Here is a 27,322-nt window from a genome sequence, read left to right as displayed (position 1 = left end):
GAGGCAACCCACCAGTAGCATGCCACACCCTAGTCTCAGGTCCATCTTACTATCTGCCTGAGCCCTAGGCTGAAAATCTGTATTAACTTGGTGGGGGGGGGGGGGCGCACTCCAAATCATAACAGTTCTCCAAAACGTACCAGTCCCATACCCAATGGCCTAAAATCAGGGTTATTTAGACAAAATTCCAAATAATTAAAAGAAGAGTGATAAATAAAAGAAATGAAAAAGAACATAAACTCCTGTGTGGCTTTCAAAATAACACACATTGAAATGGAATACAGAAGCCAATGTAGGATACAAAAATGAAATTCAATAAAGATACAAATATTGAGAGAGAAACTAAATAATGGTACAGACAAAATTCACTAACTAGAAAGCCTCACAGGCAAAATTGACAGAGAGGACAGAATATCAAGGCTCAAGGAGAATTTGAGTAAGAGCAGCATTCAGGTAAGAAAAACAAAACGCTTTTTAAACTATGAACAGTAAATACTGTCAAATACAACAACAACAACAACAAAAAAAAACCAAACAAACAGAAAACTCCAAATTTATGGCTATAGAACATAGAAGGAGAAGAATCCATACTGTAATGTCTGGGAAACAAAAATTTAAATTAAAAAAGAACACAAAAGATAGAAAATATTTTCAATAAAAGCAAAGGAAAAATTCCCAAACATTAGATGTTACTGTTTAACAAGAGATATACAGAACAGCAGCAAATACACTAGACTGGAAATGAATAGAACAAAACAAATCACATAATTAAAATATTAAATATAAAGATTTTTTTATAAAAAAGATGGAAAGCTGAAAGACACATACAAATGCAGCCCTATCACAGTAACAGAAATCTTAAAATGCGAAAGGCATAGAAATACAAATTTTAGGTTCTGAGTGACCACATCAACTCAGGCTACTATACCCAGCAAAATGGTCACAACTGATGGGGAAAGAAAAATATTCCAGGATAAAAGCAGTCAAAATCAAAAGATATTTATGACCATACAACAGCTCTAAAGTGGATACTCCAAAGAACTAATTAAAGAGAATAGTAAACATCCTCAAATCTAAAAGGTAAATTTAAAAATTAAAAAAAAAATGTTGCAACTGTAGTTAAATGAAGATTAGTAAGGCGCTAAAAACTATAAAAATCAACAAAAGAGGAAGTGTTACTGAAGACCTTCCACAAGGAACTATACATATTAATGGTTTTAATTCTCCAATTAAAAAAAAACAAAAACAAAAGCACAGGTTAGAGCTTGAGAGATGGCTTAGTGGTTAAGAGTACTAGTTAACTAGTTAACTTAGTGGTTAAGAGTACTAGTGGTTAAGAGTCCTCTTCCAGAGGACTTGGGGCTGATTCTTAGAACTCACATGGTATCTCATAACTGCCTGTAACTCCAGTCCTAGGAATCAATACTCAATTCTGGCTTGCATTGGTACTGGATGCATCTGGTGCACAGATATACATGCTGGTAAAACAATCATACACACAACTTTTTGAATTTTTTTTTTTTAAAGAAAGACTAGCAGATTAGATGAAAAGCCAGGCTCCAAGTATTTGTGTCTCCAAGAAAAACACCTCACCATCAAAGACAGACAATGTTAAAGATATGGATTAATATTCTAAGATTTGACACAATAGACTTCATACCAAACTGATGAAATAAGATAAAGAAGGTTGCTTCAGCTGAGTGTTATGGCAGATGGCCTTAATCCCAGAACTTGGAGGTAGAAGGCCGCGGATTCCTAAGGTTAGAGGGCAGCCTGATCTACATAGTCAGTTCCTGGGCAACCAGGTCCACAGAGAGAGAAAATGGTGTTAAATATACAAGACCCTAAAGCAGTGTTTCTCAACCTGAGTCAAGTCCCCTTTGGAGGTCAAGTTACCCTTTTACAAGGGTAGCGTAAGGCCATCAGAAAACATATTTATATTACAATTCATAACAGTAGCAAAATTACAGTCATGAAGTAGCAACAAAAATAACTTCATGGGTGTGGGTCACAACATAAGGAACTGTATCAAAGGGCAGAGGCACTAGGAAGGGTGATAACCAATGCCCTAAGGGGAGATGTGGGTTAGGTAAGAAAGTGAAAGCAAGAGGATGAAGAACCATAGAGTTAGCAATCCTTGGTACATACCACAACTATATAAATAACCAAAGCTAAATAGGTACCTCGGGTCACTGGGAAAAGGATGAATTACTGAACAAATGAATCTGGGAAAAATACATAAAATGACCAAAAAATGGATTATGTATGATTCCTTAAACCAATATAAAATTCAGTTGTATCCAAGATGAAAATACAAAATGCTAACAAAAAATATACAGGAAAAATCTAAAGGGCAATTTAATTCTAATGGGTAATTTAACTGTTTTATAATCTTAAGAGGAATAAAAGCAGTTTATCCTTTATTTTGAGGGGTTTTTGAGACTGGATTTCTGGGTAACTACTCTATATACCCAGCTGGCCTTGAACTCTGACAGCTCTGGCTTTGGATGCTGGGATTAAAGGTGTATGCAAATACTGCCCAGCTAATAAAAGGATTTTACAACACAAATGTCACAGGCCAGAAAAACATTCAATCACAAACTTGAAATCACAAACTTTAAAATGAATGCTATTGTTATGCATGTGATGATAAATAAAATGTTCACATAGGAGTTGGAGAAATGGCTAAAGGGTCAAGAGGACTTAATTCTTCCAGAGAACTGGAGATCTATTCCCAGCACCCACTTCAGACAGCTCATGACTTCTTATAACTCCAGTTTCAGGCAATTCAATGCCTGTGGCCACCTGGAACACCATCAATCAAGTGGCATTAACCCTCACACAAGACACACATATACACAACTAAAATAATAAAATGAATTATTTTAATTTAAAAAAATATGACCATCACTTTTGAAAACATTAGGTACAGGAGACACTAGGTTTGAATATGAAACACACACACACACACACACACACACACACACACACACACACACACACACACACACACACGAGCAGGCCACTAAGATGAATTCAGTGGGTAAAGACATCTGCCACCTAGTGGCATCTCAAGTTTGTTCTCTGAGACATGGTAGGTGGTAAGAACCAACTCCCACAAGCTATCCTTTGACTGTATGTATGTCCCACCACATATGTGCTCCCTCCCTCAAATAAATGTTTCAAAAAAACAAAAAATCAAACAAGGCAACTAATAAACATCAAAGAATATAAACAGACATTCCTAGAAAATAAAAACTATCAACTTCATTCATAATACAATAAATGCAAAATAAAATACCAATGCCTTCTTTATCCATCAAATTTGCAAAAAATAAAAATCAAGCTTAATGAGAATACACAAAGTAAGGGAAAAGTGGCACTGACCTATTAGTACTCACAAGAAAAGCACATCTGCTTTAGTGTAACAATTCTACTTCAGTAGGAATTGGTTCTATACAAAAGTCTTGTACAAGTAAGGAATAACTATCAGATATTATCTCATTCTAATTTATAACAGAATGACTAGGAGAAAAATATGTCCATAAATGGAAACTGATTATTTTCTACCTAAATAATGAGACACATAGTCTTAAAAAGGAATATTAACTGGTTAGAAAGACAGCTCCCTGAGCACATTCTCCTCTAGCTGTCTCTAGGTTTTGCTCCCAGCAAGAAGCTCACAACTGCCTACGGCTCTGGTTCCAGGAGATCTGACACTATTTCTATATTTTTTGGTTTTTTGCCTCCACAGGCTTCTGAATACACATGGTACACATATATATTCAAACAGGCTCACACGTATAAATTAAAAATAAATCTCTTAGAAAAATATGCAATGATAGATTAGATAGTCAGAGACAGACAAGACAGGCTGACTAAACAGATCTCTGGTTTTAACCTGTTAGCTTATGCCTATAAACCCAGCACTCAGTTAAGGAAAGTTTAGTTCCAGGGTAGCCTAATCCAAACAGCAACATTATCAGAAAAATGAAACAAAGCAAAATAAGAAATAAAACACTGTCTGTTGGCATGAGTTATTTAGAAAAACAAAAGAGAAAAAAATATAGAGAGAGTGAGCTGTGTACATATGTCTGACACCATTAAGAATAAGAAAAGCTGCCTCAGAGACTACTTTGCAAGGAAAGTGGGGATGATTTAGGGCCAGTATGTGGAAACTAAGGGAATGGCTATTGGGTTTTTGGGTTTTGTTCTGCTGTTGTTTTTAATGGGCGTGTGTGTGTGTGTGTGTGTGTGTGTGTGTGTGTGTGTCTGTTGAGTAGATGCCACCTATGTGTGAGTGCTTTCAGAAGCCAGAATAGGTGTCAGATCCTCTGAAACACGGGTTACGGGTTACAAACATTTGTGAGCCACCTGATACGTAGGTTTGGGAACCAACACAGCAGTCCTATAGTAGCAAGAGTTCATAACCTCTGAGCCATCTCTCCAGCCATACTTAACATACACTTTTACATTACAGATTTGTGAAACATGCAGATGGACACAGAGTTACTCAAAAAGTAATGAAAAAGAGAAAAGCACACATCTAGGCAGGCTGGTGAAAGCACAGTAAGCAAGGGAGGCAGTAGATGGTCACCCAGGGTTACATTTTAAGACCCTGGTATGGAAGGGAGGGAAGGGCAGGGGAAGACAGGCAGGCAAGCTACCACAGGAAAAAAAAAAATCTAACAATCATGGTATAATGATAGAGGGGTTGACTGACTTTTTATAAATGGGAATAATGGAAAAATACCTCTTTATTGAAACTGAGTGAACCTTCAGTTCTAATGATTCTAAGACCCTATATTCTATAAGTAACATCAGAACACACAGACTCAACTGAAACCTCAGAATTCCTGCCACATCTTCCCCATATCTTGGTCTCCTTTTAAAAAAACAAACAAACAAACAAACAAAAAGAGTAGCATTTGAAGCATTATTAAAAAACATTAAGTAAATAAGAAATGTTGGTGTTACCTGTGCTGCAGCCCAAATGCAATCAATATGCTGAGTACTCAGTCGTCCTTCTGCTGCCAAGAAATTCAAAATCACTTGGCACTGTTTAATAATCTACAAGAGGAAAATTGGGTATGGTTACTTATTTTAAAGTCTCTCTATATAATTAAGGGGAAAAAAACTAATTGACTACAAACCTCAATGTGTAAATTTGGTCCAAATATATGCTCCACTACATTGTTGCTAATAAGCCAGTCTGCAAGTTCTTTTGCAATGGACCTAGAGCCGAATAATTGAAAAATATATTTAAAGCATTTTCCCATAAAGACAACACAGAAAACTTCCATACAGTACAAAGAATTGTTTAAAAAAAAAAAATTACAATACTACAAATCCTAACTACACTGAAACATAACAAACATCATATTCCTTGAATTTATAAACAATTAACATTTGAAAAGCTAAGGTAACAACACTAGCTCCTGACATGAGAACTTTGTGTTCATGAATTGATTTCCACAGTAGCACTGTAGCACTTAGAAGAGACTTCCCAATACCACTTCTACAATGATTTAAGTGAAGCAGGAAGTAGCTCCCAAGAGATGAACACATACAGAATTGTACCCAAGAACAACCTGCATGTCTCCTTCCTAACACTAATGAAGAATTCATTCATTAAAAGTCATCTGCATATAGTTGTAAAGTGGAAAGAAAAAAAATCAAATTGCTGTCAATATATTTTAACTATTTCTATGTAGCTCTACTACAGCTATGATCTGTAAGATTAGTTTTCATCTCAGCTCTAGCACTTAGACAACAGGAAATCACCTTACATTTGAGGCCATAGTGTTCTACAGCAATCAATTCTGGGTTACCTAGAGCTACACAGTGACTGTGTCTCAATAAAAGCAAAACAAAACCAATTTGTTTCTTTGTTTTGGGCCAAGGTGAATCATTTTTAGAATGAACATTTATCTTTACTTTTAAGGACTGGAAGATAAAGATACTGCATACTGGTAAGAAATAATATAAACAGTATGAGAAAATTAGAGCAAATAAAAATACAAAGTGTGACTACTGTTGAAGACCAAATTGAGTATTTTTTAAAACTTTAAGATATACATATTACACATACCAAATTCACCTGTTTTCAATGGATTTAAAAAACATTTACATCAACATTTCAGAAAGATCCTATTTGTTGGCCCATTTGCAATAGGTCAATCCTTATTCTCACTTCCAATCTTATTACTCTACGTCTGTCTTCATAATTTATCAACTTATAGACATCCAAGATAAACAGGATTCCATAATAGGATATTCATTGCGCTTTGAGGAATGTACGCAGATGGAAGCTCTGAAACTATGGCCTCTGTGCATGCTATATCCAAAGCTTTCATTCAGCATCCTCTACACCTGCACTGTGCTGTGCAGCACTGCATTTGTATTTAAGCAGGTGTAATGAGGATTTATGTATGCACATATATGGGTGAACACTTGTGGAGACTAGACATAATTGCTCTCTATCTAATATATTGAACGAAGAGTTCACCAATTCAGTCATTCTAGCCATCCAGTTTTTTCTAAGGACGCCCTCCCTGTCTTTGTCTTCCAAGTACTGGGATTCCAGCAAGACCCATTTGGTTCTCTAATTGGATTAGAGATCCAAACTTCAATCCTTATGTTTACATGCCCAGCCCTGAATACAAGGAGCCATCGTACGAGCCCTACAGTTGTTTGTTTGCTTGTTTCTATTTATGTCCTAATACATACCACACTCTGCCTATTTCCCAGGCTCTTTTATATTATAACTTATATTCATAATCCTTTCCTTTTTGCTTTTTTGTAGTGTGAATTAAATATAGGACCTCATTCATGTGGGTCAAAACCTCAATTGATGAGTTTCATTCTCTTTTATTGCTCAATAGTATTAAATTAACCAAACCTTTTTTTTTATTATGAATATGTGGGTGTGTCTGTGTAGATAAATGATGAGTGCCTGCCCCGCGCTGTGGAGACCACAGAGGGCAATAGATTCTTTCAAGCTGGAGTTACAAGTGGCTGTGAACTGCCCAATGTGGGTCTTTAAACCAAACTCAGGTCCTCTCGAAAGACATAAGTACTCTTGACTGTTGAACCATCTCTCTAGAACCAATAAATTTTCTATATATTTACTAGGCTCATTAAATGGGAGTATGTATTTTTTATCCCCTAATAGTATTATATCATGCCAATATACTACACCGTTTATCCATTTCTTAAGTTTATCTTGTAGTATGTATTAATACTGCATTCTTTGTACTGTTTGATACCATTAGGTTGTTTAATCTTTCAATTTCTCTACTTAACTTTAATTGCTATCTGTATATTTTCTACTTTTAAATTGCTAGTTTCATTCACATGCTGGTCTTTGGAACATATGATCACATATTTTATGATAGATAATGAGTAGTAAGATTGTAGGCCATTATACTTTATACATTATAATTTATGTTTCGCTTTAATGAAGTTGTCTACTTGTTACTACATTTTTTTTATTATAGCTATATAGTGACCAAGTAGTATTTCACTTGGTGAAATTAACATATAAAAGTCTGGCTTTAATATGTTTTGCATGCAACTCCTTTTTTTTCCCTTTTGTTGGGAAATCAAGGATCCTCCTTTGTCTACCTATAAGATGTTGGAATTACAGGCATTCACCCACCTCTGCTTTTTTTTTTTTTTTTTTTTTTTTTTGAGACAAGGTTTCTCTGTGTAGCTCTGGCTGTCCTGGAACTCACTCTGGAGACCAGGCTGGCCTCGAATTCAGAAATCCACCTGCCTCTGCCTCCCAGAGTGCTGGGATTACAGGCCTGCACCACCACCTCCTGGCTTGTATCTGAGCTTCTTGTCAGGTTAATATATTTGTGTGTGCACGTCTGTGGAAGTCCAAAGAGTATTGACTCCCTGGAAATGAAGTTACAGATAGTTCGAAGCACCCAAAAAGGGTACCGAGAAATGAACACAGAACTCTGGAAGCAAGTGCTCTTAACCACTGAGCCATCTCTCCACCTCCAGTGTATGGGTTTTTTTCCCTTAAAGAATTGTTAACCTATATTCATCTGGGGATTCTGCATGTGTGTGCATGCACACATGCACACTGCTGCTCAAAGGTTAGGAGGGCATGAGAGCCCTTGGGTTGCAGTTACAGGCGGCTCCAATCAATCCACATGGGACCTCTGAAAGAGAAGCACCTGCTCCTAACCACTAAACCATCTCTCTAGCACTTAAATATATGTTTAAAAAAAAAAAACAAGTTTGAACATATTGAAGCCACGGGTAAAGACTTCCAATAAACACTTCAAAGAAAGTGACAACTATATTTGTATACAAACAATAACAAATTGTTATATTTCACCCAAGGCATGGTGGCACACACTTTTAATCCCAGTATTTAGAAGACAGAAGTAGGAAGATCTGAGGCCAACGTGGTCTACACAGTGAGTTCCAGGACAGCCAAGGGACAGTCTTATCCTGTTTTAACATATAATTCTGTATTAACTCATGCTCCTACTTACGTTTCTGTGTCTGATACCAATGATTCGTTATTGCACACATCATTGAAAGTATGAAGCTGATTCTAAGATTAAAGAAAAGAAATTAAGGTTTGTCCTCTTAACAACAAAACTGTTAGCAAGTGGCAAGAAACAAAATAAGCCAATTACATATATAAAAACACAACCAATAAGATTGCAATTATAAAAGAGAAGACATAAAACCATGAGTATAGTATTTTATCATATTAAATACTAAATTTATCTGCAATAGAAACATTTATGCTTTATTTCATTAAACACATTCAAGAAAATAAAGCCGAGTAAAGAAAAAGAAGGCAATCCAATCTAGTCAGAACACCACCTGTCATCACAGGCAAGTCTCGGGAAAGGCTTCCTGGGCCACAGTGGCGGGAGATTTATCTGAGAAAAATGCCAGAAGCACTTTCTATATTTATAAACTCGATAACTAAGAAAGCTCGTTTTTCACTCTTCTCACAGTACAAAAGCTGCATGAGAAATGGAAGGAGCTGGAGCCAGTGAGGAGCACAGGAAAGTGCGAGCACACCCATTCTAGAGGAGTAAACGCACCACCCTAAAAAAGGCATCAGACGCTGTGGGACTGGAGTTGTCAGCCTACATATGGGAGATGAGAATCAAACCAGGTTCTCTCGAGGGCAGCAAATGCTCTTAGCCACTGTGCCACTGCTTTAGTCCTCACTGGTCTCATTTTTAAAATAAGGAAAATACAGAAATTATTTGTGAAGACAATACAAAATAATTCATGCAATAAGCCTAGCATACACAATAAAGTCCTTCTCTATCTAGTACCACTATTATATTTGTCTAGCAAGCAAACGAAAGAGTTACCAAAAACAAAGGAAGCGTTGCTTACTGTTATCTGACTCAATCCAGCCAACCTCATGGTCAGAGTTGGTGACATAAAGTACTTAAATGCCAGGTCTAGACTTTCCTTATCAAAGCACAGTGTGGTGTCCAATGGCTCTTTCACTGTGCTCCACATTAGGTCAGCCATATTACGAGCCGCACTCTGTCGTAACTCCTGATCAGAGAGCTTGCATAAATACCTAATGATTCAAAAACAAAAAGCACACAAACTCACCAGACACTTCTGAAAATCCCAACAGAAATTCACCAACATTCCTATCCTCCAAATCTCCATTTTATGTATGAGACCGCTGGAATCTTTACATTTACTTTTAACTTAAAATTTTTACTTATTTATTGTTTCTATAGGCATGTAGGGTGTGCCCCAACATGGGTGCGGAGGTCGAGAGACAGCTTATGTAAGCTGCCTCTTACATGGGCCACATGGACGGAACTCAGGACAGGGGGCTTCAAGTACTTCAATCCACTAATCCATTTAGCAAGCTGCAATTTAAACTGTTTTTACTTAATACTTAAAAAAAAAACTCTTAATTGCGAAAACATATCATTGCTTAGATTCCAACTTGACCTCACAATTGCAAAGAACCAAGTAATGCTTTGTCACGCTCTAAAATCTATCGTAGTTACAGTTCTGGTTTTAGTGATTACCAGCTGACTGTATAAAACACAGCACATTTCCTTCTTAAACACTAGCAAACACTGTTAAGGTATGCATTCAAAGCACTGGGGATTTTGGTTTTTCTTCTAAAAAAAAAAAAATTAAAACATGATTTAAAAAAAAAAAACTGTCAGGACTTGCTCACATCTGTGGGTGTTAATTCTCTGCTATCCAACCTTTCAATACCTTGGGATCTGTAAAAAGGTCACATATGCCTCTCACTGCTACACGTACAAGTGTTTACAACGTGACTCCAATACTGTTCCCATCAAAAGGTATCTATTTTTTACCCTACTGAACCTGGACTTTGCCTGAGAATTTGTTTTTGCCAAGGAGGTAATAACAAACAGGACTGATCTAAGAAAGCTTGAAGCTCCTGAGCTTGCCCTCTACTGTCACAAACTCTTCCACCACTAAAACAAGAGACATAAAGTAGACTACATCATCAGAGAACATCTCCGACTAACCAAGTGACATCGAGCAACTACCAAACAGGAAGGACTATCCTAGTTCCAGCCCAGTTAGGCTGCTAACCACAGAACCAGGTTATTCTCGCACACCCAGTTTCAGCCAAGCCAGTAAATAGAGAAATAATAAACACCCTCACCTTCAAAACACTAGGTCTGAGGCAGAGGCCGTTTGCTCACAGAGCAAAAGCCACTGGTACAGGGCTTAACCCTGGACTCGGCTGTGTTTTCTTTCTTTTCCCTTAAGTGGCTTCATTTGTTCTACTAGTTTCTGGCCAATGTTCTTATGCTGACAGTGGGAATAGGAGAGGTTTTCATGTGCATGAGTGTGATGTATGTATTACGTGGCCATGTGTCCACATCCATACATGTGTATAGAGGGCAGAAGTCAATGCAAGATATCTTCAACTGCTCTCTGTATCACTTTAGCTTATTTATCTATCTATTTACTTATTTAAATATTTATCTTACATATCTGTTTTGCCTGTTTGTATGTCTAAGTCCCATTTGCATGCCTGGTGCCTGAGAGGCCAGAGGAGGATCTCACCAGTTCCCCTAGGCCTCAAGTTGCACACAGATATGGAAATTAAATCTAGCTCCCTGAATGGCTGGCTGATCAATGAGACCTAGGAATTCATTTGTACTTCTTTCTTATATCTGAATGGAGCATCTGAACTCAAGCCTGCATACCTGTGTAAAATCCCCAGTCCTCCCCAAATGACTTTCGACTCAACTAGAAGCTCACGCTTTCAATTTGCCAACATCTCATTAATGACTCAAAAGAAGTGCAAAGTCTTACCTAAGCTTTTGTGTCACTGTTAATGATATCCAGAGCAAAAGAAAAATCTGAGAAGGGGTGGGTATTTGTGTCATCTATAATGTTACTTTCTCTCTTCTTTGTTTTAAAATTTTTTAAATAAGACTTATTCATTTTATGTGTGTGTTGCCCACCTGTATGTATATGTAACATGCCCATGTGTAGTGCCAACAGATGTCAGAAGAATGCACTGGAACCCTTGAAACTGGAATGTCAGATGGCTATGAACCACCATGTAGGTGCTAGAAACTGAATCCCAGTCCTTTTACAAGAGCAGCTAGTGCTCTTGATTACTGAGCTTGAGCTATCTCTCCAGCCTCTACACTGGCACCTTTTTCTGTATAGCCCCATCATTGCTAGTCTTAATGATTTTATTTTCACTTAATATATCTATTTTTAATATAGCCATCGATAATCTATATATAACTAATATAATTTCTATCTACAACTGGCACTGAACTTTTTTTTAAAATTTATTTATTTATTATATGTACACGATAGCTGTTTTCAGACACTCCTGAAAAGTGCATCCAATCTCATTACAGATGGTTGTAAGCCACCATGCGGCTGCTTGGATTTGAACTCAGGACCTTGGAAGAGCAGTCAATACTCTTAACCATTGAGCCAACTCTCTGGCTCTTGCTCTAACCCCACTTGTTGTAGCTGTCTTCAGACACCCAAGAAGAAGGCATCAGATCTCATTACGGAATGGTTGTGAGCTACCATGTACTTGCTGGGAATTGAACTCAGGACCTCTGGAAGAGCAGTTGATGCTCCCAAATGCTGAGCCTGTAATGGGATTCAGTGCCCTTTCCTAGTGTGTCTGAAGACAGCTACAGTGTACTCGCATACACGAAATAAATAATCTTTAAAAAAAAATTATAACTCATCTGACCCATTGATAAACCCAAATATAGGCAGGAACCTGTAAGGATCTGAACAAGCTGCCCTTGCTGAATAAGCACTACAACTTTGTATCATGAGCACACCACCCCGCCTCCTTACATAGCAGGCTCACACCAGCCATTTCTAGATTTCCTCTGTCAGACCATTTCTAAGTCTTAGTCCCTACAGTTTTTTTCCTAGAACATCTCCCTGATACATGATTAGCTGGCCCACATCCTTTACATTTTCACAGTTCCTCTCTATCAGATTACTTTACTTAAATGGCACTTAGCACATCCAAGATGTCCTGATATTGCGATATTCTGAAACACCTCTATCAGTATCAGGCAAAATAGTAAACACTCAAAACCTTACAAATGAATGAATGAATGAATGAATGAATGAGGAAAAATTGCAAAGAACTCCTCATTTTTAATTTTAAAAGAGTAATCCTTAGAACTCTCACAGTTCCTATCTAACTATACAATCATCATCTTAAGTTTCCTTCTTAGGTAGGGCTCAAATTCACTTTCACCTCAAAAAGACTTTTCTCATTCCAAAAATTTAACTTACGCGTGTTCATATGTACAAATGTGTGTTTACAGAGGTTGTTAACATCATTCTCACAGAACCTAACACTTTCTCAAGGTCTGTTTGAAACAAGGTTTCTCATCGCCTGCACTTCATCAAATAAGCTGAGGGTTGGGGGGGCGGGGCGGGGAGCTCCTGCTTACCAGTCTTGGTTACCATCCAACCTACAGCATTGGCTGTCACGCCTGGGTCTTTATTTGGCCTCAGTCCTCACACTTGTACAAGTGCTTTCCAAACTGACTCATCTCTGCAGGCCTTACTCCACCCAGTACTTAAAGTTACGATCCACTATTATATATTTTTTAAAGATTTATTTATCTATATATGAGTACATTGTAGCAGTGTTCAGACACACCAGCAGAAAGCATCAGATCCCATTACAGAAGGTTGAGCCATCCTGTGGTTGCTGGGAATTGAACTCAGGACCTCTAGAAGAGCAGTCAGTGCTCTTATCTGCTAAGTTATTTCTCCAGCCCCACAATCTACTATTCTTTCCTGATATTTATCCTATGTACTTGTGATTCCTTATATACTGTGACGAGTTATTTTCTAAATAAGCTGTTCCCTAATATTTAAAACTATTTACTGAATGAACTCAGTAAACCATAATAAATCTGTTTAGTTCTTCTTAAACTCACATGTAAATAACAAGACTAAAGTAATTTCCCAAAATACACATACACAATCATAAAAATTGCTATATACTGATTTATAAACTGAAATCTTCCCTAGAGAATATATCTGCAATTCAATTTCAAAAGCAACAAAATTGTTATAAATTGCTTAATTATTATAAATTTACTTAATTAAAGAAATGTAGACCACTTACCTGATAACATACGTTCTGAAAGGAATAATGTGCTGCATGACAGCAGGGATGTGTAGCCATATCCTAATCTATAAGTAAATGCAAAGAAAACAATGTATAATGAAAATGGAAGGCATTTCAGAGTCTTCCAATTAATTTAAAACAAAAAAGCAATTAATATTTGGCTGCCTCTAAAACACTACATGTTTAATTTATAAATTGTAAGTAGGATATGCTATAAAAATTCATTCCATCAACTAATCTAATTTATATACAATAGTATAAAATCAACTTGAATAATACTAAAACCATGCTTTCCCATATATCTTGTATGACAGCAACTATAACTCCAAGTAATAAATTGATTTTATAATAAACCATCTCATCCTTCATTTTAAAACATACTAAGTTATAGGATTTGTAATCATTTCAATATCCATGTGAGACAAATATATTTCACAGTTGCATGCTCATTACAGTATCAGTAACCTAGACGAGGGTGTATGGCTGCAAGGTGCACCACTCCACTAACCGCCAGGGCTCATCTGCCATAGCTGCTTGCTAGGGAAGTGCACCCTTCTTTCCTCACCATCCATACCTATCTTTCACAAGCTGCAGCACTCCACTATTAAGTACATGTCCTTTTAATACAAGCAGTTCTTCCATGAAAACCACATGGAGGGTGGGGCACTGTGGTGCACGTCCCTAACCCCAGCGGTTGGAGGCAGATGCAAGGATCTCTGAGTCTGAGCGAGGCCAGGTCAGTCAGAACTATGGGGAGAAACCCTGCCTCAACAAAATATACAGACAGACAGACAGACAGACAGACAGACATAAACATGTGACCTGTATACCATGTATATGTATATATACATATGTGGAGTGATGTGGAGTAGGTGCTGAAGAAACAGCTCATTCTCTCGCCTACACACACACACACACACACACACGTACGTACATACGTACGTACGTACGTAATTTTTAAAAATTTTTATTTACTTTATGGGTATGAGTGCTTTGCTTGCATTTATGCCTGTTTATATCATGTGCATCCTAAATCTTAAGTTGTATATAGTTGTGAACTGCCATGAGGGTGCTGGGAATTGAACCCAGGTCCTATGCAAGAACAAGAACTTCTGAATCATTTCTCTAGACCCTAAAAGTTTTTTGAAAGAAATATTTGTTCCACTTATAAAAGACTGAACAATGTAAAGATTAAACCAAATTAATGTGAAACTTAAATGCAAATAATTCAGGTTTATGTGCAAAGTATAAAAGGTGAATCAAAGTACAAAAATATAAAATGAGCTCAAAGGCTGTAAAAAAAAAAAAAAAAAAAAAAAAGGCATGATACTGTGTTTGCTTTTCCAGAAAACAGCACTTCCTACAAAGCTCTAGAAATTAAGATACAAAACAAACTAAAGAATGATATGAGATATGAATACACTTTTCAGGTTTACCTTTGCTAACTCTTTGTGCTAATAAAATTCTAGCAAACCTCTAACTACATGTTAAGTATCTCCCTATTACAGGGTAAAAGTTCTCTGTTATCCAAAGTTTAATGACAGAGCTATTTTTGACTAAATAGCAAGATAAAATTCTTACGAAAACAAACAGTCAACCTACTGTCTGATCTGGCAAGCAATCCTAAACTAATTGTTTATATTCAAAAGCCTCTGTTCCTCCACTTGTAAAAACAGTCTACTTTTAAGAGAGGTGAAAGATGCAGGATCTTTTAAAAGAAAAAAATAAGGCAATAAAGAGCCAAAGTGAACACAACTTCTACTGGCAAAATCAGACTGACAGTCATTTAAACACTTCATAACAAAACAGTAGCAGCAAGCAGTTACTAAGTGCTTCTCTACACACCAAATGCTACTATAACAACTTTAGATTGAGTTTCCCTTTAAATCTTTATTTATTGTGTGAGTACAGACACCAGCATGCCACTGCATATGCACACAAGTCAAAGAAGAAATGAATAATTCAGGAAGTTTCCTCCTGCAACCTTATGAAATTTGACGACAGTAACTAAGGCCATCATGCCTGCTTTTACTGTTGAAGTCCATTTAATTTAATGTTACAGAATCCTCTAAGGAAGACCCTACCATCATTTTCATTTTAAGATTAAAAGTTAACATTTGAAACTAAAATTTAAAAAGTTAACATTTAATTTCAGAACTAAAATCCACCTACAAATCCAAAGGGGGCTAAGCTTGCTGGAGCACACCCTAAATGCCAGCCATCTCCAGGCAAAGGAAAGGCAACAGGGTCTCGAAGCCAGCCAAACCTGCATCAGCAGACCTTGCCTAACATGCAAAAGAAGTCGAAATGGTACATACAAGAAACATGTTAAATTCACTTTCTCTATATTAAGATTTTTTCAACATATAAAAAAAATGATGGATATAAAAATGATCTCGATAAAACTCATTTTTTTTAATTACAGACACACGCAGGTACACATATGCAATAAATCTGAGCAACACCAGTGTCCTCCCTTCCCGTGCACAATAGCACTATAAGGTTACCATTGGAAACAATGCAACACAATACTGCCCAAGGACTGTCCATATACTGTTTTTATTTTATATACATTTTATTTAAATAATACAAAAGGTTAGGTTTTAGGTAAGATACATTTAACTTTATTTATATTCTTTCTAAAATAAGCACAGTAAATTATTAAAGACTGAATATACAGATATAAAATTACTTCTCTACTAAAATTTTCACAGGGCCTCAGAGTTCTGACAATATAAAGGAAAAAAGCAACACTATATCACCATATATGCAGAGGAAAGTCAGACATATTTCAATAGTGAAGTAGATAATCATTTAAATAAGACAAAACACTAGGAAGCACAAACTTTTACCAGGACAAAATTCTACACAAAGGTAAATTTCATTTCAAGCCACCTATCTTTGACTTTTAGATAATAGCAACCTTTACCTATTTTAAATTTAAAAATTGACTAATTTTATTCACATTGTAATTTTATTACCTTTTTAAATTAGACTTGCATTTTAGTTTTTAATTATGTAAAAATTATACATACAAATTAATCAAAACATACAATTTCTGGACCTACAATTTCTGGACAAAAAGTTTCATGACACTGAAATGCAGAATATTATACTAAAAAAGTTCAAGAATAATTCCAAACAATACTTACATTAGAAACAACCGTAATAAATGCATGTGCTATAAGAAATGGTAAAGTTTCAGGAGTCCCATATTCAAAGCAATCCTTCATGAGAGAAAGGCCATTTTTCCCACAAAACAGACAGACATAACGAAGCAAATGCAAGGGTACTTCTACATCCTATAAAAACAAAAGTGTATCCTTATTAAGCTTATTAGAAACCATTCTCAGTTTATGAGCAATACTAAATCACTAGCAGATGTAATAACTCAAAAGACAAGAGAAAATAAAACATATTCCATAAACCTTAGAATATAAAAGATACTTACATTCATATCACAGAATGCCCCTAATATGTTACTTTCTTGAGTTGATATATCCTAATTTAAAAGAAAATAAATAAATATTAGACCATTATTAAATGATGATCTAAAATACAAAATTTTCTAAAAGTGATCTTCTAAAATCTCAAGAAGTATATTTTACAGTCAGCAACAGCAACATCACCTACTGAAGTTACAGTAACTCAGTTCTGAAGTGCTCCTAACGCCTTCTATAGAAACCTCCCCTGTAACATTACACACTGTACCGTTTTCCTCATTCTGCCTCCTCCTTTCACAGTACCTGGCAAGTGTCAGGCAAGTGTTCTACAACTGAACCACACCCCTAACTTTTTTCTCTTTTTTTCCTTTTTTTAAAGATAGGGTCTCACTGTGGAAGCCCAAAATGGCCTTGAATTCTTAAGTTTGCTGCCTCCATCTTCATTATAGTTCTGCATAACCACACTGGTTTTATTTTTCCTTCTCAAATAAAAACAATTTAAACAATGTAAGCTTTCCTTTAAAATCGGGGTGCATCTGTGCTGGGTAAAAGATTTAGTTTAGTAGTAGAGCATCTGCTTAGCATGTATAAGGCCCTGGGTTGCATCATTACCACTTGGGGGCACACTTCAAAAGAGCCAGGTTGATTCTTATAAATACAAATTCAAATTAGGTGATTTTCAAACTACACTCTAGAATTCGAGGTGTACTCCAGAAAATGTGTGTTCCATATACAAGACTGACTGCCCAAAGCATACTCAATATAAGTAAATATGATGTTTACAGAAGGAAAAACAGTACTTATCAATACTTGAAATATGAACTGCTTTAGACCTGCAGATCATCTTCTGAATATTCTAGCCTGAAGAAATACCAAGAGAAATGCTGGAAATTTTTTGTATAATCATGCTCACCAAAACTGGTAACAAAACTAAATTCAACTAATACTCATAGATCAGGTAGTAAATAGTAGCATAAACATCTAATTTTAGAGAATTCATCAGAAATAAAACTCTAAAAACTGAGACGTGGTAAAAGCTTGACTAAACTGTAAGCATATGACATACAGGTTAGACCTTTAAGAAACTGTTCAAAGCTGGTAGGTGCGGCACACACCTTCAATCCCAGAACTCTGGAGGCAGAGGCAGGTGGATCTCTGAATGTGAAGTCAGCCTGATCCACATACAGAAGGAGTTCCAGGACAGCCAGAGCTATACAAAGAAACCCTGTCTCGGAATAACAAAAAAGACCTGTTGAAAATTAAAAAAAAAAAAATAGTTCTTATATGTTCTTGTATGTCCAAGAACAGAAAGCAGCCACGTGGTGGTAGTGGTGGCTCACACCTTTAATCCCAGAAATCTGGTGCCAGAGGCATACAGCTCTTTGAGCTGGAGGCCAGCCTGGTCTGCAGAGTGACTTCTAGGATAGCCATGGCTACATAGAGAAACCCTGGGGGAGGGGGGGGAGGTAAGTAATAATACTCTATTATATTTAATAACAAAAATTACCATCAGGACCTAATTATCAAAATTATTTAAAAACAGGATCAAGAGCCAGATGCACGCCTGTAATCCCAGCGCTCTGGGAGGCAGAGGCAGGCGGATTTCTGAGTTCGAGGCCAGCCTGGTCTACAGAATGAGTTCCAGGACAGTCAGGACTACACAGAGAAACCCTGTCTCGAAAAACAAAACAAAACAAAACACAAAACAAAAAAAACCTCTTGTGGCACCATTACAGTACCAAGTCACTAAGAACCATGTTGGAATACTAGTGTGGAATACTAGTGCAGAACACAAACACAGAAACTCTGAAAAGATTTCTATCCTGATGTACAACAGGTTCCTTATGGCCTAGTTCCACACAGAGAGCAGAGCAACTGTCTTCCAAGTCCTGGTTATAATTCCCCCTGCTCCTTCCCAGTGCGTAGGTACATACAGTCAAGCCCACATCAGGACTACACAGAAAGCCCTATGTTTATCAAATAAAATTAGAGTGTATTTTAGAAGCAAAGGTTGTTTTTTTAAAAGTGGGTAATTAAAGACTGAAGTAATTCTAATAGCAAATACTGCTAGTAACTGAGCCCCAGGGAACTGGAAGCTATCCAGAATATAAGGTGTGCTTAAAGCCAGAAGTGCTTGAATCCATACTAGTTAGATAATTCTGGGACAACAATAAAAACAAGATGCAAACCTTCTAAGGTCTCTCAGAAAGTGCTTGCTGCCAAGACTGACAACTTAAGTTCAATCTTCAGAATCCTCATGGTGGACAGTAGGAACTGAGTCCTAAAAGTCTCCTCTAACCTCAAGGAATTCTTGAAAACACATACACAGGCATATACATACATACACTAGACAAAATAATAATATGCAATAAAGACTTTTTAAAAGCAGCCTTAGACAGCCTCACAATGTGCCATCATATCCAATTTTGAAGAGGTAATTTGTTTTTTGAGAAACAGTCTCATATGAAGGCTCAAGCTCACTACATAATCAAGTGTAACCTTAAATTCCTGATCCTCCATTTCCTCAAACCTAGGATTATGTGCACATATCTTCCCAACACTAGAAGCATGAAACACCACGCCTAGGTTACAAAGTAGAAGGAATCAAAAGCAGGACTTTGTGCACACTATATGTGTGTACATTTTTTTTCTTTAAATTTAAAAAGGCTCATGGCTGAATATGTCAGGGATCTTCAGGGGTAGAAGAGCTGCCATAAACTGAAGCTTGCTGAGCTACTTGACTTTAGTTCTAAACGACCAAAGGCTATACAATAATAACCTCTCTCCAAAAAAAAGCAATTCTTTAAAAAAGGACCCCCCCAAAAAATAGCAGTTAGTAAAAACATAACAAAAACTTGAGTTCAAGGTTATCTTTGTCACATAGTGAGTTCAAAGACAGCCTGAGCTACACAAAAGTCTACTTAAAAGAGATAAGAGGACACACCAAGACTTCAAATTGTCAAGCTGCATCTCGCCATATCATGTATACATACACTAAACAAAAGTATTGCCCCCCTCTCTCCTCTCTACAAATTTTCTTTTGCTTGAGTCCTAGCTGTCCTGAAACTCACTATGTAGACCAGGAACTCCTCTGCTTCCCAAGTGCTGAGATTAAAGGAATGGAGCAAAACATCCACTCCCCAAGTGTTGGGGGACTGAAAAGACAGCTCAGCTCTGAAGAGTACTTGCTGTTGGAACTGGAGAAATGGCTCAACAATTAAGAGTATTAAGAGCCAAGCGGTGGTGGCACACACCTGTAATCCCAGCACTCTGGTAGGCAGAGGCAGGTGGATTTCTGAGTTCGAGGCCAGCCTGGTCTACAGAGTGAGTTCCAGAACAGCCAGGGCTATACAGAGAAACCCTGTCTCGAAAAACCCAAATCCAAATACACCAAAAAAAAAAAAAAAAAAAAAAAAAAAAAAAAAGGAGCATTAAGACCACTGTTCTTCCAGAGGATCAGGGTTTAATTCCCAGCAACCAATAGCAGCTCACTACTGTCTGTAACTCCAAGATCTCACATCCTCACACAGACATACATGCAGGTAAAACACCATTTTAAGTAAAATGCACTTAAAAAAAAAAAAAAAAAAAAAAAAAAAACCTGCTATTGCCAGGTGATGGTGTACACCAGCACTGAGGCAGAAGCAGGAGGATCTTTGAGTTCAAGACCAGTCTGAACTACAGACCAAGTTCCAGGTCAACCAGAACTATAGAGAAACCCTGTCTTGAAAAACACATTATAAAAAGAAGGGCCTGTTGTGATGGCCAAGATTTGGTTCCCAGCACCCATGTGGTACCTAACACCAGCTGTAACTCCAATTCCAGGAGTGCCTCTTCTGGCCTCCAGACACCAAGTATGCATATACTGTATATATAATATGTTACAATATGTTATAATACATATGCAAACTACCCAAATATAGTATGTACTATTTATTATATGTGCATGCAAATGAAATATCAAACAGTCATACCCTTTACAGGTCATATTATGCTGTCCCTTCTGGCTAAGTATAATAAGGCAGCTCTACCAATAGTCATGTCACTCTATTTTGCTTCTACAATTTTTATAACCATTTATGGCAGTAAACCATTTCCAAGAATTGTTGGGGTCTGCCCAACAATATTATCTATTTCCAGTCACTAAATTATATCTAAAGATTTTTAACTTTTACCAAAGCATGATGACATACAAGGCAGGCCACCTGAGCCTCACTAGTTCAAGACCAGCTATGAATAACATAGCAAGACACAAAAAAAGTTAACAACTCAGGAATGGGAGTTGTGTTTGAATGAGAGCACTGGCTATTCACACATGAAGTCTTAGGTTCAAACCCTATTCATCCCACCATCCATATGTACATGTGCAAATGTGTGTATACACAGATAAATGTGCATATACTACTCAACTTTAAGAGGGATGCTAGGAAGGAAGGAGGTGCAAAGGGTCTCTGAAGTTTCCATCCAATAAAACATTTGTTGGGAATAATTAGCTCAAAGTATCAAGAACTTGTGTTGTATAGTATAAGGCCTGATTCTAGGACTTCACAGCAATATACAGCAGAAATCTGGAAAGATCTTTCAGTGTCTGAAAGCCCAGTAAATGCTTTCTCCATTTAATAAGGCTTCTAGTCACGGTACGAAAATATGAACAACATGAATTTTGAACCTTTTCCTTATAAAAGATTTCAACAAGTTGGGTCGTTTAAAAATAAAAATTCGGGGCTGGAGAGATGGCTCAGAAGATAAGAACACCTACTGTTCTTCCAAAGGTCCTGAGTTCAAATCCTAACAACCACAAGGGGGCTCACAATCATCTGTAAGGAGATCTGACGCCCTCTTCTGGTATCTGAAGACAGCTACAGGGTACTTAGATATAATAATAAATCTTTTAAAAAAAATTCAAGCAAAAGGCTTAATCAGGAAAAACAAAACCTACACAAGAATAAAAGGTAAAGCAAGAAGGTCCAAGGAAAGAAGGTTGGTCCTGGCAGTACACCCCTGCAACGCCAGAGCTTAAAAAGTGGAAAATTTGTGAGCTGCAGGCCAATACAGGCTACATAGTGAGACTGTCTCAAACAGCAAAAAGGTAAACTAGAAATTAAGTGGCACTGCACTGCTTATTAAGCAGTGGCTTAAAACAATTGTCAGCATATATAAACACATTTATAAATACATATAGCGTAACTCTACAATATATGTAAACTACGCTAAAATTCTGTACATTCTGAAACTGACAATTAACAGTTAATTACATGATCACTAGGCTAGAAATCACACATTTTAGGTATTTTAACAATGAATAAGAATAGAACATTTAAAAGCATATTCCTATATAAAATTTAATACAAAACTCCTTTACAGTTATTTTTCAGAAAAATAATTTTATTAAAGTTTTTATAAAATTTTTAATAAAAATTTTAATAAAATTTCAATAAAGTAATTTTATCTAAAACATTTTATGAACCATTACTTTCAAACCACATAGAATTATCTTGAAAAATAGCAATAACAAGATGTTTTACTATAAACAAAATGTATAAGCACTGACTATAATAACATTTACAGATTATTATTTCTAAAAAGAAAAAAATTAGGGATTAAACTAACTTTAAGAACAAAATATCAGATTTAGTATTACTTACAGCGCTCTTATAAAGAATGTTTTGGTCTGTGTCTTGGGTCGAGGTCTTACCCTGAACCCTAAGCTGCTCTAGACTTCTACTGTCAGCCTACCTACGCCTACAGTCAGCCTACCTACGCCAGCTTCAGTCTCCTAAGAACTGAAATAAAAAAATTAACTCACAGGGTATAGAGGCAAAGGTAGGCAATCTCTCTAACTTCCAGGCCAACATGTCTACAATGCAAGCTCCAGGCCAGCCACATAGCTACAAAATAAGGTTCTGCCACAAAAAAACTAATTAATTGAATAAAATTAATTTCTAAATGAACTTCATGTATTTACATTCTAGTATCTTTCCATATCAATTTAAGGGTGAAAACAAAATTTATACTGTATTCTAAAGATTAAATTTTTAAAAATTTAATCGAATTTTAGATTGATTTTCATTTCATGTCTGTGGGTATTTTGCCTACAAGTGATTCTGTGCAGCATGTGCAGAAAGTGCCTTCCCAGGCCACTAAGGCTATGGTAGCATAACTCTACGCTGGGTTCAACCTGGGTGCTGGGAAGCCAACCTAAGTCCTCTGGAAGAACAGCCAGTATTCTTAAGTATGGAACAATCTCTCCAGTTCCTAAAGATTAAAGGTTACTAATTTTTTTTAAAAAAAATTCTGACATTTTTTAGTATGTTAACGTATCTTATTATATAATCTACACAGAATAAACACCAAATTCTAGCAGAAAACACAATCTACTTCAAAATGTTAGCAATATTTCTAATAGGGGTAATAACCATTTAATGGGCTATGTTTTCTCAATACAGTTTGAAAATATTCTAATAAAGGGCTTATTTTTCAGGTGAAGAAAAGTTGATAAGTATGAAGGTTACAGAACATTTGAAAAAAAACCAAAAACAAAAACAAAACCAAAAACAAAAATGAAAACAATAAAACTGGCTGGTGCTGGTAAACATCTATCTTTAACCCCAGCATCGAGGTTAGGGAGAGAGAGGCAGGCATGTATCTCTGAGTTCAAGACCTGCGTGATTACAGAGCAAGTGCCAGAACATCTACTAGGGTTACACAAGGAACCCTGTCTCAAAACTCAAGGAGAGCAGAGGGAAGGGGAGGGGTGAAGGAAGGGGAAGGGGAGGAGAGGGGAGAGGGGGGAGAGGATAGGAGATGAGGGGAGGGGAAAGCAAAGGAGAGGAGGGGAGGGGAGGGGGGAGGGGAGGGGAGAGAAGAGGGGGAGAGGGGAGAGGGGAGAGGGGAGAGGGGAGAGGGGAGAGGGGAGAGGGGAGAGGGGAGAGGGGAGAGGGGAGAGGGGAGAGGGGAGAGGGAGGGGAGAAGGAAGGAGACAGACAACCTCCAGTACCCAGAAGGCAAAAACAGGCAGATCTCTGAGTCTGATGCCAGCGCGGCATACACAGCACATCCCAGACCAGTCAGCACTATGTGGTGAAACTCTTGTCAATCAACGAACAGACAGATGGATGGATGATGGGGGCATGTGGCAGGTTCACATCTCAGTATTGTAAGAAACAGATTATCCAAGATACAAACAAGGACTAGGGACATAGCTTAGTTGACAAGGTATTTTTGCCTGGCAAGCACAAAACCCTGTATCTGATCTCCAGCAATCCATAAGCAGATATGGTAATTTATGCTTATAGTTCCAGCAGCCAAGATGAAGACAGAGTTTAAGGTCTCTGAGGCAAAACTGAACATAGTTTATGATAATACAAACTACAACACTTTGCCTTTCCTTCTCATCTAGAGATGGAATTTATAATTTTCTTCACCATCCATTTGAATGTTGTATGCCCTTACAAACTGTGTCACCAAAATGTAACAAAGCTCATTCTATGACACTTCAGTGGCACCCAAGATGCCTTAGAGATCTACTTTCGTCTATCTCCAGCACTCCTAAACCCACAATGTGCAGAAGCTTGCCCACCTGAGTAGGAGCAGTAGCCATGGGAGAAGGCACAAGGAGCCATGCACAGAGCAGAGACTGCGGAGACTCTGACCTTCACCCATCCAAGCCCAAAATAAATGCAGCATTTATGAGCCGCACAAACTTGGTAAGCACTCCTGTTCTCATAGAATGTCAAGTTATAAATTAGTGCACTTAGGTAAATACATTACCATATAATTTCAGTTCCTAATTTCTGTAAATATAACTACCTTCACAAATCATTAAGTTATTAAATTTCTGAAATGCTCATAAAAATAACACAAGTGTAATTAAGCAGTTTGACTTACAAAAAAATACTATTTAAAATGTATAGATAATTTGTTAAGCTCTGCTTATTAATGAAAAACTCTAATCTGACATGTTTCTAAGAATGATATTAAAAACTGTGGTTCTTTTTTGACACAACTATTTTTTTAAATTTTATGAATACATGTGTGCTTAAGTGTATGTTTTCCCACCACATGTATGTAGAAGCCAAAAAACATCAGAAGTAGGGTCAGATCCCCTGGAATTCAAGCTACAGGTGTGCATTATCTCATGGGGACTGGAACATAACTTGGGTCCTCTGCAGCTATTACTTTGACAATGCTGGGACCTGAAATTAGGGCCTCATACAAATGCTAGGCAAGCCCTCCATCACTGAACTATATATGCCTGGCCACTGTTTTGTTCTTTTTTTTTTTTTCAGTCATAACAAATAGAGCAAAATAAAAAAAATGTTTAAATCACTTAAATGTAAGTTCTTCTGAGTTCAATTATAAATATATTTTGGCAATACCAGTAATTTTTTCCATCAAGCTGGAACATGACTGCACATCTGTAATCAAATACTTCAGGCTGAGGCAAGTGGATTAAATGTCAAGGCGGGCCCTGGGATAGACAGAAGTTCAAGGCCACACTGCAGGACTATACAATAAGACCCTGTCTCGAACAGAAAGAAGAAAGAAGGGAATGGAAGACAGACAGGGTAGGCAGAAAGAAATTTTTCCATCAAAAAGAAAAAGCCAGTTTGAGTCATTCACAGATAAGGAGGGGATTAGCAAGCTTAGTAGGACTTGATAATACAAGAATGATTGTACCTATTTTTACATACCTCTATAGTAGGATGAGTATTATGCTTGTAAGCAGTATATAAGGGAAACTGAATTTGAAAAATTTTTGCTACACATAGTAATAGTTTTTCCTTCTCATCTGTATTCCATAAACTAAAAGGATCAGAACTCTTTGAAGATTCGTCCTCAGTCAGATTACAAATTCTTGTAGAGTTTTCTATTGATTTTTGTCTTTCTGTATTTCCTTCATTACATTCTCTATCTATACTCAGTGGTTCTTCCGCTTGATTCCTCTCATCTTGCCACGTGGAATCTATGTTAATGGTAGTACAATGTTTACAAAGCTGGTCCCGGAGCACTTGAACTTGGGCAATCACTAAGTTAATAAGTGCACATACTACTTGGTTAAAAATCTCCAAATGCTTATATTCCTTGAAGCAGCATAGACATTGCCTATAAGAGAAAATAAAATGCAGTAAATAAATGCTTCCTAAAGAGGGAACAATATACATTTCAATAAGTAACAAAGAAAGCAAATACTAAAATACTTTTCCAAAACATCAATTTTCCCCCTCTACTGGGGAAGCTCTGTCCTTGTTTTTGTTTTTTTGGGTTTTTTTTTGTTTTTGTTTATTGAGACAGGGTTTCTCTGTGTAGCCCTGGCTGGCCTCGAACTCAGAAATCCGCCTACCTCTGCATCCCAAGTGCTGGGATTACAGGAGTACGCCACCACGCCCGGCTCTTTCCTCTTTCCTGTTTTTTTTAAGAACAGAATCACAGGCTGGGTGTGGTGGTGCATGCCCACAATCCCAGCATTCAGAAGCAGGAAGGCAGGTGGAGCACTGCAAAGTCCAAGGACAGCCAGAGTTATGTAGAAACCCTGTCTCAGAAACCAAAAACAGCAGCAGCAGCAGCAGCAATGGTAGTAGATATGACTTCATTAACAAAACTACTAGTGACTTAATACAAGGCGTTTTATCATCTAACCAAATTTATTATCTACCTACATTTTTAAATAAATTCTTGAAGCCTACTTAGGAAGGGTATTCTGACCCTATCTGGAAAATAAAACACAGAAACACAAAACACTCTCTCTTCAACAGCAGTAAAAAACAAAAACAAAAAACCAAAGCAAATAAAAAAAAAATAGTAAATGTCAGGTAAGTGTTACATACAAATCTAGTTCTTTTAGACAAGTTCAAGTAATAGCACAATGCCTGGCATACTTTTGGTAATTAAAAATCTTGTGAGACTCAATAAATGATACACACACAAGTACCTAATTCTAATTATATTAGTATCCAAACACTGATGACAGATAATCAGCCATTACTTATAAAATTATTCCTGGAAGTATTAACAAAATGTCTCTACATCGTCCAAATAGATCACCATCACGCTGTAAGATCACAAAGGGAAATAATCTCATTTTTATAGGCATGATAAATTTAGAAGTATGGCCACAAAATGCTTGGCACACATTCATTTAAAAAGCAAACCCTAATTTTCTTCCCCTTGAGAGCAGAAGGGACTCATTTTCATCGAGTAAGCTGTGGTAGTAATTAAAAGATTAAATATC

General features: G+C 36.9%; 1 protein-coding gene across 6 annotated transcripts in view; it reads right to left on the bottom strand.

The window, feature by feature from the left end:
• Usp34 (ubiquitin specific peptidase 34) overlaps positions 1–27,322 on the bottom strand; it is a 183,499-nt gene that overhangs the window by 134,899 nt on the left and 21,278 nt on the right. For all 6 annotated transcript variants that reach the window (XR_007980309.1, XM_052199754.1, XM_052199758.1 and 3 more), the window contains exons 3-10: positions 25,785–26,196; positions 17,100–17,150; positions 16,801–16,950; positions 13,646–13,713; positions 9,385–9,577; positions 8,514–8,575; positions 5,154–5,235; positions 4,978–5,070 (exon numbers count right to left, since the gene is read on the bottom strand). Coding sequence is in view for 5 of the 6 variants with exons in the window: in XM_052199754.1 (XP_052055714.1) it covers positions 4,978–5,070; positions 5,154–5,235; positions 8,514–8,575; positions 9,385–9,577; positions 13,646–13,713; positions 16,801–16,950; positions 17,100–17,150; positions 25,785–26,196 (1,111 nt within the window). In the remaining variant the exon portion in view is untranslated. The remainder of the gene's footprint in view (positions 1–4,977; positions 5,071–5,153; positions 5,236–8,513; positions 8,576–9,384; positions 9,578–13,645; positions 13,714–16,800; positions 16,951–17,099; positions 17,151–25,784; positions 26,197–27,322) is intronic.

Source organism: Apodemus sylvaticus, chromosome 11, assembly GCF_947179515.1.
Source record: "Apodemus sylvaticus chromosome 11, mApoSyl1.1, whole genome shotgun sequence".
NCBI classification, from domain to species: domain Eukaryota; kingdom Metazoa; phylum Chordata; class Mammalia; order Rodentia; family Muridae; genus Apodemus; species Apodemus sylvaticus.
Note: the sequence above shows the minus strand (reverse complement) of the source record. Positions and strands in the feature narration are given on the sequence as shown.